This window comes from Arachis hypogaea, chromosome 17 (genome assembly GCF_003086295.3).
Source record: "Arachis hypogaea cultivar Tifrunner chromosome 17, arahy.Tifrunner.gnm2.J5K5, whole genome shotgun sequence".
NCBI classification, from domain to species: domain Eukaryota; kingdom Viridiplantae; phylum Streptophyta; class Magnoliopsida; order Fabales; family Fabaceae; genus Arachis; species Arachis hypogaea.
In genome coordinates, this window is record NC_092052.1 from 115,377,263 (window position 1) to 115,389,846 (window position 12,584).

The 12,584-nt window shown below is 37.2% G+C and overlaps 2 protein-coding genes across 2 annotated transcripts; one reads left to right on the forward strand and one right to left on the reverse strand.

Annotated features, from left to right (window-relative positions):
* Nucleotides 1-447, reverse strand: LOC112765597 (endochitinase-like). The gene has a single exon (XM_029294300.2). It carries the CDS (start codon nucleotides 445-447, stop codon nucleotides 1-3), a length of 447 nt encoding a protein of 148 aa, XP_029150133.1.
* Nucleotides 448-508: 61 nt separating this feature from the next.
* LOC140180688 (uncharacterized) lies at nucleotides 509-7,141 on the forward strand. The gene is made up of 5 exons (XM_072221965.1): nucleotides 509-514; nucleotides 3,895-5,265; nucleotides 5,527-5,732; nucleotides 5,764-6,616; nucleotides 6,884-7,141. Exons 1-5 carry the CDS (start codon nucleotides 509-511, stop codon nucleotides 7,139-7,141), a joined length of 2,694 nt encoding a protein of 897 aa, XP_072078066.1.
* Nucleotides 7,142-12,584: the final 5,443 nt, after the last annotated feature.

The following is a 12,584-nucleotide window of genomic DNA, read 5'->3' on the forward strand; positions in this document are numbered from 1 at the left end:
TTACAATATAACCTGTGGTTTTATGAGAGGTTTGAGCCAAAAAGCAGCAACCTCCTTCTTCTTGGTGGCATCATCGCCGCCGAAAGAGCGAGCAGCAGCAATGAAAGTGTTATAGGAGTAGAATCCATTTCCCTTACACCGTGGATTATTCCGGTACTTAAGCATTTGATCAAAGATTGAAGATGTTACGATCTTACCAACATCACCACTAGCGAAATTAGGTGGTGTTGTTGGCGTTGAACTTTTGCATTGGCTTTGGCAACCGTCACCACAATAATCATTTGTGTTACCACAATAACCAAATTTGCTACAACATAGGTTGTTTGGGCACAATGCTCCATCTGCTTGTTTTCCACATTGTTCAGCTACGGTGGTTCCAATTAGCAATGTGAAAGCTAATGATGATATTAGGGTTAGCATAAGATAAGAAATTTTTGTGTAACTCATTTTTGTGAGTGGGATGGTGGAGAGGATTTTGATGTGTGTGATGTCTTGGTTTCATAGGATAATGAAGGTATTTATAGGTGAGATTTGAAATGATGCTTGAGATAATGTTTTAGGGGTGTGTATATTTTTAAATTTGGCTGTTTCTACTATATACTTATTGTATACTTTGTTTTATCAGTGGACTTTTTTTTTATTATTTTATTTAACAGAGTAATAATCTTGAATAAAAATTCTCAATACATAGTAAAAATTAATTACTATTTATTTGTGTTATTTAATTTTTCAATTAAATAACTAAATATATTATAATAAAATAATCAACTTTATTTACATCTAATAATTATTTTTAGTAAAATATTAAATATATACTTCTATACACAGTGACTTAGTTAATTTTCAGTATATTCCTAACATCGTTGATCATGAATTATTATTTATTAACATATAATTGTTTGGTTGAAGTGGCATAAGGAAAAAAATTCATGTCTCCTTTAAATTAAAACTTCTATAAATAGAGTTAAACCGATCAAATTCTTGATAATAATGTGTCTAGTAATCCGACAGATTTCACCAAAAATAATATTAAAAAGATTAAATAATACTTTGTCTGTTGACAAGTATAGACTTAGATAAATTGATATATTTGCGGTCTAATGAAGACAGTTAGACAAAGGAATAAGCTAACTAATTGTTATGGTGTTGGATACATTCTAATGTTACTGTATATTTAGATTTATTCAATTTTTTAAGTTAAAGCTAAAAACAAAAGAGAAATAAAATTTTGGTGAAAAGAACATTTTATTACTCAAGTGTTTGTTATAAATAACTTACCCACATAAATTCTAACTTTTACTCTTATTTATAACCATCCATCTCTTTAATAAGTGACTAGGATTAAATCTAATCAACAGTCCAAATTGATTATCTAAAATTTTTATTACAAATATTTATCTTATTACAACTTTTTAAATATATATTTTTAGATTATTTTATATTATTCTTCATACTTTTATATATATTTACACTCTTTTAAAATATTCTATGACTTTTAAGAGTCTTCTATAATTTTTTAGAATATTCTAAGACTTTCTAAAACATTCTAGAATATTTCGAAACCATCTAAAATATTTTCAAACACTTTAAAAAATTATACAAACATCGTTAAATTTAATCTTCTAAAATTTACTTGTGACATAATGGTATGGATGCCACATGTTGAACCCTAGGAAAAGAAAATAACACGTATATATTTCAATTGAGAAATGATATAATAACCTCTTTATAATTCTCTTCGACATTTGTTTAAATATCAAATAAAAAAAGATATAATTAACATTTCCTTTTGCTAGGAAGATTGATTAAGAAGATAAATTAACTATCATTTGGGGTTAAAGAGAAAGAATGGGGAAGAAACGAAAGAAAGATTGAGTACTCCACTATAAGATTAATGAGCATTTGTAATTGTTAGTGCAAATAATTATTTTAGCAAAAATGCTATGTTTTAAATACATTTTCTACCGTCTATAATATTTTTTAATTATTACAAAAAATTTGTTCAAAATATTTATTGGCGATCAATAATATAGTTGTCAATTAAACAACCTTTTCAATGGTATTTTTATTGACATTTAGTTTATCGCCAATTAATACAAAAATAAAATATATATTTTTTTCTAACATTTACGATCTTTTTCAAAAATACTTTAGATAAAATAAAATTAATCATATTAGAAAACTAGTCTAACTTTTTAGAAAAGAAAAAAAAAAAAAAAAAACACTTGTATGCCAATAAGAAAATCTTTATTATTTGATAATTATATATGCCGGAGGGAGTAGTCCATGTTACATTGAAGAAGTAAAAGCCGAAGAATTAATTGATGAACATGAGATCAACAAAGGATAAACACAATCTTTTGGATCGATGCTTATTCTATATGTTAAGACAAATGAATGCCGAGCCAATCGTGCCATAGTTTGCGGGCACAAACTAGAAACTATCTTCTTTAAATTCCAAAATCTTTGATGTTGGATTCGTGAAATCAAACATTAAATCTTACTTTAATGGGCATATCAATCGTGGCACGTATTTATAAAAAAATAATTATTAATTTGTGATTGTGCATAGAAATATATTGAATTGGATATCTCAAATTTTTTTTAATTTTTATGATACTACTGAAAGTATTATTCGTTTATGACTAGTTTAATTATTTTGGTATAAAATATTTGATTATTTTAGTAATTGATTATTTAGTTAAAAATATATAAATCATATAAATATATAATTACTAATTTAAAAACTGATTTTTAGTATATATCAAACATTTGTTATTACCATATATCATATCAATCAGCTAATAAAAGAAAATTACACTTTTAAATTTTTAAATTTATAACTTCAAAATCTAAAATCTATACAATCAAAATTCATGATAGAGAGAATTGATAGTTTTTTTTTTTTTTTAATTATTATACGAATTTATCCGTTACTACATTTGGAAAAATAACTAGTTTCTTTTGCCGTGTTTTAAGGGTGGAATTGGAAACTGAGGGTCTTTGAATTTTCTTACGGTTGAAATTATTCTGTAGCTGTCAATTCCTTATTTCCTACGTAACCAAACATGACTAAATAATACTAAAAATGTACTGCTAATTCAAAATTATTGAAGTATTCAACGATCATTTTCTAATCTCTCTCACACACGCATATATGAGAATGACATTTATAATACGAGCTATAACTCGGCCCCATAACCGTTACTGACCATCACCATAACTCGACATTTTGCCGTTATTGCTCGGCCCTTATGAGCTATAACTCGGTGGCGTTAATATTACCATAACCGACGTCCCAAACGGAAAGATAAAATCGGTTACGAAACCGATTTTATCACCTACAATGTAACGGACGAACATATTTCTATAAAAGGAAGGTAAAATGTCTTTTTTGATATCTTTCTCCTGAACTTAACACCATAACTGACTTAAGCATTGGAGTGCCTTTGCAGGTACAACCTACTCCCTTTGTATTGCTCGTACCTTCACATCTACAACAAACATAAAGAGTTCGGACTCTGAGGAGCGGACGCCCAACCTCGCAGCACATAGCTCGGCTAACCTCGAGGAGTGGAAGCCGACCTATTTCCCAGGCAAGATCAATTGGCGCCCACCGTGGGGCCGAGGAAATCATATTTTTTCTTTTGGTCCCATCACTTCCATCTGCATGCAATTAAAAGCGGCCTCCGACCCGGGAAATTCCAGGAGACGATCGCAGTGGCAAAACCGAAGACTCTAGCAGAATTTCGAGAGAAAGCAAAAGGACAAATTGACATCGAGGAACTCCGACAAGCTCGGAAATCTGACAAGTCACACTTCCGCGAAGAAGATAAGAACTCAACCACTAAGAAAAGTTTTAAACTAACACCTCGATTTGATTCTTATACGCAGTTTAACACTAAAAGGGAAGACATAATCAAGGAGATCTTGAACTCCAAATTAATCAAGCCACCAAGAAAGGCCGGCACATACCAGGATGCAAGGCATGTAGACAAATCAAAGTACTGCGCTTTCCACCAAAAACACGGCCACAATACCGATGATTGTGTGGTCGCCAAAGATCTCTTAGAACGACTAGCAAGACAAGGCCACCTAGACAAATACATTGGTGGTCACATCCAAAAACGTGGCCCCAGTTCCACAACAAACGACCTCTCTGAACAACACCGAGGAAAAGAGAAGGCATCCTCAAACCAATATGAAAGACCACGAGGTATAATCAATTGTATTTCAGGAGGATACGCAAGTGGGGGATACTCAAACTCAGCAAGGAAAAGGTCATTCAGAGCAATATGCTCAGTAGAAGGACCAAAGCAAGATACAGCAATCAATAACCCACAACCAGAGGTCACCTTCACACAGGCCGACTTTAACTCCAACATACAAAATTTGGACGACCCTGTGGTAATCACCCTCCAGCTAGGGGATCTATTAGTGAAAAAAGTACTCTTGGATCCCGGGAGCAGTGCCGATGTTCTGTTTTACTCAACATTTCAAAAGATGAAGCTCAGCGACAACATGCTACAGTCCACAGGAGGAGACTTAGTCGGATTCTCGGGAGAACGCGTTCCAATACTCGGTTCAGTGTGGTTACAAACCACACTGGGTGAGCATCCTCTTTCAAAAACTAATGATATTCAATATCTAGTAGTTGACTGTTTCAGTCCATATAACCTTATCCTTGGCCGACCTTTTTTAAATAAGTTCGGCGCCATTGTCTCTACCGTCCATCTCTGTGTAAAGTTTCCATTGCAGGATGATCAGGTTGCAACAATCCATGGAGATCATAAAGAGGCCCGACAGTGTTATAACACCAGCATGAAGTTCCAAAACCGCTCAACACAACAAGTCAACAATGTCGAACTCAAGCAAAACGAAGACACACTAGCTGACCTCGACCCAAGAGCCGATTTTCTCGAGCGACCAAAACCATCCGATGACCTGCAAAAAGTGTATTTTAATAATGACCCTAAAAAATTTACATATGTAGGTACATCAATCAACCCAACTGAGTTACAGGCCATAAAAACGTTTCTACAAGAAAACGCCGAGCTTTTTGCCTGGAAACCTACAGACATGCCCGGCATTGATCCACAAATTATCACTCATAAACTAGCAATAAACTCGGCAGTCCGACCAGTACAGCAGAAGAAACGAAAACTCGGCGAAGAAAAGAGGAGAGCGTCACTAGAAGAAACACAAAAACTCATCAACGCTGAATTTATCAAAGAGATCAGATTCACTACATGGCTAGCCAATGTGGTAATGGTAAGGAAACAAAACGGTAAGTGGCGCATGTGCGTCGATTTCACCGATTTAAACAAGGCATGCCCCAAGGATTCTTACCCCCTACCATCCATAGACTCTTTAGTAGACAATGCATCAGGTTACGCTACTTTAAGTTTTATGGATGCGTATTCAGGGTATAATCAAATACTCATGCACCCCTCCGATAAAGATAAAACAGCTTTTATCACTGATTTCGGTAACTATTGTTATAAAGTTATGCCATTTGGATTAAAGAACGCAGGTGCAACTTATCAACGCCTTATGGATAAAGTGTTCGCCAAACAAATCGGCAGAAACATCGAAGTTTATGTCGATGATATGGTCGCCAAAACAAAAACCGGACATAATCACATCAGCGACCTTACAGAAATATTCGGCCAGATCCGCCAGTACAACATGCGCCTCAACCCCGAGAAATGTGCCTTCGCCGTTCAAGGGGGGTAAGTTTTTAGGTTTTTTACTAACGTGCAGGGGAATAGAGGCAAACCCAGACAAATGCCGAGCAGTGTTGGACATGGCCAGCCCCAAAACAGTAAAAGAAGTTCAGCGTCTCACAGGACGCCTTGCCGCACTTTCCAGATTTGTTCCCTGTTTAGCTTCAACTTCTATTCCTTTTTTCCAAACAATTAAAAAGAAAAACAGATTTGAATGGAACGACGATTGTGAGAAAGCATTTTCCAAATTAAAAACAACTCTCTCACAACCGCCAATTTTACAAAAACCCCTACAAGGGGAGGACTTATTTCTATATCTGTCAGTCACTGATTGGGCGATAAGCTCAGCCCTTGTATCAGAGAGAAACAAAGTGCAACATCCGATATACTTCGTCAGCAAAACTCTCCAACATGCCGAGCTCAATTACCCAAGGATTGAGAAGCTCGCACTGGCACTAATATTCTCGGCACGACGTCTCCGACCTTACTTCCAGAGCCACGTTATCTACGTCAGAACAGATCACCCACTAAGACAAGTGTTACACAAACCAGAAATCGCAGGACGACTCATAAAGTGGGCAGTCGAACTGTCTGAGTTCGATATCAGATACCAATCCAGAGGACCGATCAAGTCACAATTTTTAGCAGATTTCATCGCCGAGTTTACTACACCATCTGAGGAAGATCATGCAAAACAATGGATCTTATATGTGGATGGATCTTCCAATAATGGGGGTTGTGGAGCAGGAATACGCCTGGAAGCCGAGGACGGATTCATACTTGAACACTCAATACACTTAGCTTTCAAAGCCAGCAATAACCAATCCGAGTATGAAGCACTGCTCGCTGGACTCCGACTCTGTTTAGATCTCCAAATCTCGACGATCAAGGTATATTGTGATTCTTTGTTAGTAGTACAGCAGGTAAACGACCTTTTCCAGGTAAAAGATCCTCTACTCTCTAAATACCTGCTATTAGTCAAAAAATTATTAAAAAAATTTGTCAAATTTGAAATAGAACATATACCACGCGAACAAAATCAAAGGGCAGATATCTTATCAAAGCTCGGCAGCACCCAATCCGAGTTATCCACACTGCAACAATTCACAATAACATCACCCACTGTTACTCTGACAAATGTGTTAAGTGTTACACAGGTAAAAGATTGGAGGGACGACTTTATACACTATTTACAAACAGGTAATATACCAGAAGGGGTCGAGAACGATAAAAAGTTCCGACGGCAAGCATCTTCCTTCACAATACTCAACGGAACATTATATCGACGTGGATATACTCGCCCCCTACTAAAATGCCTCAACAAGCCAGAAGCTGACATAGCATTAGCAGAAGCACATGAAGGAATCTGTGGCACACATACAGGAGCTCGGAGCCTAGCATCAAAAATCCTCTGAGCTGGATTCTTCTGGCCGACATTGAAACAGGACAGCCAACAAAAAATCAGGACATGCCAGAATTGCCAAAGACACGCACCATTGATACACATACCTGCCGAGCAAATGCATCATTCAGAAATCAGCTGGCCATTTAACCAATGGGGTTTGGATATACTCGGGCCGTTTCCTACGGCACCGGGCCAGGTAAAATTTCTTATCGTCGACATTGATTATTTCTCCAAATGGGTGGAAGCCCAACCTTTAGCAAGAATAACATCTCAACAAATTATTTCTTTCGTTTGGAAAAACATAATTTGCCGATTTGGCATACCTCAACATATCACAACTGACAACGGTCGCCAGTTTGCCGACCAAAAGTTTCAATCTTTCTTGCAGAATCTCAAAATAAACCAACACTTCGCCTCCGTTGAACACCCTCAAACGAACGGACTAGCTGAGGCTGCAAATAAGGTCATCCTGCATGCACTAAAAAAGAAACTAGATGACGCCAAAGGACTCTGGGCCGAACTAATACCTGAAGTCCTTTGGGGATACAACACCACCCCACAAACATCAACAAAAGAAACGCCATTCAGACTGGTATATGGATCGGAAGCCATGATCCCCCTAGAGATCTCCCAGAACTCAATCCGAACTTACATGGACAACCAAGACGAAGCTCGGAAATCCGAGCTCGACATCATTGAAGAAATCAGAGACATCGCCGCCTTGAAGCAACGCGCGGCGCAGCAAGTAATTGCTCGACAGTACAACAAGTCGGTCAAAAGCAGATCATTCGTCAAAGGAGACTTAGTCCTCCGCAAGACCGAAACTGCTCGGAAACCACCAACACATGGAAAGCTCGCAGCCAATTGGGACGGTCCATACCGAGTATCAAACGTACTCGGTCAAGGAGCATACAAGCTAGAATCATTAGATGGTAAACTCATGCCTAGTACATGGAATGTGTCTTCCTTAAAGAAATTTTATAGTTAAAAGACAGGGACAGGCTTGTACTCTTTTTCCTACTGCCAAGATTTTATCCCAAAGGGTTTTGCTTGGAGAGGTTTTAACAAGGCTAGCCTACCTGCACCTTTGTATTCAAAAGGTTCATAAAAACTCCGAATATATAGGAGACAAATATCATCTTCTTTATCAAATAACTATACGACTAGTATTGTCGATCAAATATAACCCTATCAAATACAGCTCAGACAAAGCCTAATATATGTCTAAGCTACAACCTGCCATCATCAGATAACCACAGCAACAAAGATAGCAATAAGCTCGGAACACTTTCCGGCAAATATCAAACAGCTTTTATAAAAAGCATCACATTCAAAATTCAAACAAGTCAAATTCAACAAAGTTCAAACAAACTAACTATCACATATGCAAAATAAATTCAAACACGTTTCTAACAGAACACACTAAACATTATCGGCTTCATCTTCTGCATCGCCATCATCTTCGATCAGTTGACCATCTCGAACTATCTTTCCAGGATCCATACCAGAAAGATCGGCATCTGGAACCAAAAACTTAACCTGCAACCTCGCCCTTTCAAAACCTTCAACAAAAGAATCTAATATCTCATCCGCCTTTTTCTTCTCCATCTCCTTAAATTGAGCAGTAACCTCAATCAAACGAGTTTGTATGTTCACCAGATCACTTTCCTTTTTCTTCAAATCTTCCACATCTCTAGAATAACTTTCTTTAGTCTCCTTCAACAACTTTTCGGTCTCAGTCAAACGAGCTTGAAGCTCAGCAGCAACACTCTTACTCTTCACCAACTCCTCCTTCAAAACAGAAACCTCTCCTTTCTCTGCAGAAACCCTCTTATTTTTCAACTTTTGGCTACGCCCAAGACTTGCAAGACGAAGACCAACAACCTAAAGAAATAAACTCATAAGACTCCCAAAAGGAAGAGTAAAGAAAAACCAATAAAATCATTACCTGCATATACTGCCCAACAGCCATGTCCCCGACTTCCTTTGCAAGAGTAACGTCAGCCGACGACTGACAATACTCGTCCACCACAGCCATATAGGGATACTCCTTTCCCCACACCGAAAATGCCTCACTTTGTTCCGAAATTTCATGAAGCCTTTTTTGATTGCCCATAAAAGCCTGTATCTCTTCAAGAGGAACCCCTATCTCCTTATCGTCAGAATCATCCGACAAATCAACAAGGTCGGACTTCTTCCTCTTCTTCGCAATCACCTTCCTCCGACCTTGACGAGGCTGCGTAACCTCGCCGACACCAGCAACTTTCTCAGCATTAGACGACGATACCTCTTTCTCCAGATTCTTATTTTTGAAACGCGTCCTCAAAGACGCAGCTGAAACACCAGGATATTTACCACCTGTGAAAACAACAAACACATCAGACACACGACAAGAAGCAATAAACACCTTATAAAAACCCTATGACTCACCCAAATAGGCTACCACAGCATCTTTATCCTCCTCCCACTTCAGAAGCTCATACATTGAAATTAAGTCTCCCCGACCGATATTTTCAACAAGAAACTCAATCACACAAACGTTCCTCGGAGAAATAACCTCAGGACCAAGTATATTCTGAGGTTCCGAGCACCAATACAATGGGAACTTCTCAGCCAGATTTTCATCCACGAAAAACGGAAAATCTTTTTCCAAAGCCCTAACCTTTAAATACATCTCTTTAAAATCTTTAAAAGAGGATTTGTACAATTTGAAAATGCCAAAACCAGGGGTGCTATTGAAGTTTATCCAACCACCTTTCCACACCCCTTTGGCTTGAAATAAAGAAAAGAAAAGGTCAACAGACGGCACCACTTCCAGAAACTCCATTAAAATTTCAAACGAACGGAGAAACGCCCACCCATTGGGATGAAGCTGCGACGGAGCACAGTTTAACTGCCTCAACACCTGACATTCGAAATCAGTGAAAGGTAATCTAACTCTCAACTCCTCAAGAACACAGCTGTGCATATAGAAAAATTCAAAGTCTCTCCCCCGGTGATAAACCCTATCATTAACACTACAGGGGAGCAACTCAACCCCAACCCCAGAGTTCCGCCTCACCACCCTACTAGCATCTACTTCCTTAACAGCAGCTTCATCACAGAACAATGACACCCGAGACCTCACGTCATCCCCTACCCAGTCATAAGACCAATCTATTTCACCTTTCTTCTCCTTCTCAAACCCCATTAGAAACAGTAAACAAACATGCAACCAAGAAATACAAAGAGTTGAGAGAAGAAACGAATTAGAAGAAGACAAACGTGACCATACCTCTCTTGCTCATTCTCCAGACAAGAAGCAGAAACCAAAAACGCCCAAAATTCCAATCAGCAAAAACAATTAATCACAACCAAAAAACGTTCCAAATATCAAAACTCCCTCAGTCACATCAAACGACGAAAGAAGCATTGGAAACCATCAAAACATTAATGAAGCACCCACTCCTTCTCTCTCCTGAACAAAAAACACGCACAATTTTCCACGTGGCGCAAACGGGAAGTTACTTTAATGAAGTACGTTGAACTGGGGGCTCACTCAGTAACCCACTTAACCGAGTTATAACTCATTACAAAAGCTCAACCTGCTTCATTAAAAAACTTTCCTCAGGCTAAGCTTGGGGGCTGTGATATGGTCACCATTAATACGAGCTATAACTCGGCCCCATAACCGTTACTGACCATCACCATAACTCGACATTTTGCCGTTATTGCTCGGCCCTTATGAGCTATAACTCGGTGGCGTTAATATTACCATAACCGACGTCCCAAACGGAAAGATAAAATCGGTTACGAAACCGATTTTATCACCTACAATGTAACGGACGAACATATTTCTATAAAAGGAAGGTAAAATGTCTTTTTTGATATCTTTCTCCTGAACTTAACACCATAACTGACTTAAGCATTGGAGTGCCTTTGCAGGTACAACCTACTCCCTTTGTATTGCTCGTACCTTCACATCTACAACAAACATAAAGAGCTCGGACTCTGAGGAGCGGACGCCCAACCTCGCAGCACATAGCTCGGCTAACCTCGAGGAGTGGAAGCCGACCTATTTCCCAGGCAAGATCAATATATATATATATATATATATATATATATATAACATTTACTTTTTTCATATATCTTTAGATAAATGTATTGCTTCTTTTTTATTTATTTTTTGGTCAGACCATATAATAATACGAGCTCAATTATACCAAGCAGTGATTCTGGCCCAACAAATAAAGTAGGGAGTGAGATTGAAGCAGTTGGGCCGAATAACCAAGCCCCAGAGCAGAGAAGAATTAGAGTAAGGAAACAAGGAACAAGGATGAAAGACTATAAAGTGACGGGTATATCGAAATTTGCAATTGTTTTCTTATATATATATATATATATATATCAATTTTAGCTCTATGAAAGCAATATAGGAATAGAATCCACTGCTACGGGGCTTAAGCATTTGATCAAATATATTCGAATTAATAATATTTGCAACGTCGAGTTTTGTGTGTCGGTTTTGGTTGTGAACCTCTATTTGTTTGGCACAATACGATTTGTGCGATTGTAGATTGAAAATTTGCTTATTTTTTGTCTATTCGAATAAATTATTTATTAGAAAAATTAGCGAGATTATATATCAAGGAGATAGTGAAGTTGCACGGTGTGCTAATCGCTTCTGTATTGATATGAATTCAGAGGATCAAGCGTCTTAAATTCCGAATTGATAGTTAAGACAGCGGAAAACAGATCAAGCAAATTCAAGTTAAGATTCTAACTAAGCCGACAGAAGAGTTATGCGAATAAAAGAGGAGAAAACGTAGAGAATTTGAAAAAAAAAAGTTAGGTGTTTTGGAAGGCTATTCCAACAACTGAGATCGAAAAAGCAATTAAAATCAAGAAGTTGAAAATCCCCGCTATATTGGTTCCTCCCAAATTCTGAAGAGGATTGGTGGCAAGTGGCATATCAAAATAGTTTTACTGATATATCTTTCAAACCTGCACGACGTACTCTACATTTCGCAGCTTCAAAAGTACACATATGATGCAACCCATATCTTATAACATGAATCAGTTCAATTGAAAGAAAAGTTGATGTTTTAAGTGATTCCAGTCAAAATTGATAATGTCAGTATAAAAAATCTCCAAGAAAAAGAAGTCTCGTTAGAAAAGGTTGTTTGGAATTAAACTGGAATCGAGGAACATATGTGGGAACTTGAATTGGAGATGAGGAAGAGCTTACCGCACTTATTTTCAGATGATTGAATTTTGGGGATAAAATTCATAATTAGGTGGATAGGATATAAAACCCTGTAAATTAATAAATAAATAACTGATAAATTAATTATGAGCTACAGAAATTAAAAAATTAAATTTTATAATTTGAAGGAGTAAAAATATTTAAAATACGAATTTAAACACTAATTTTAAAAATTTTGACCCAAAATTAGGTCAACGAGCTAAATCGG

Bases quoted from the DNA above. Each gene is read 5' to 3' on its own strand.
- LOC140180688 (XM_072221965.1), top strand. The intron at 5,266-5,526 runs GTAATGGTAAGG...TTTGGATTAAAG, and splicing joins CTACATGGCTAGCCAATGTG to AACGCAGGTGCAACTTATCA. The intron at 6,617-6,883 runs GTATATTGTGAT...AGTGTTACACAG, and splicing joins TCCAAATCTCGACGATCAAG to GTAAAAGATTGGAGGGACGA.
- LOC112765597 (XM_029294300.2), bottom strand. From the start codon at position 447: ATGAGTTACACAAAAATTTCTTATCTTATGCTAACCCTAATATCATCA.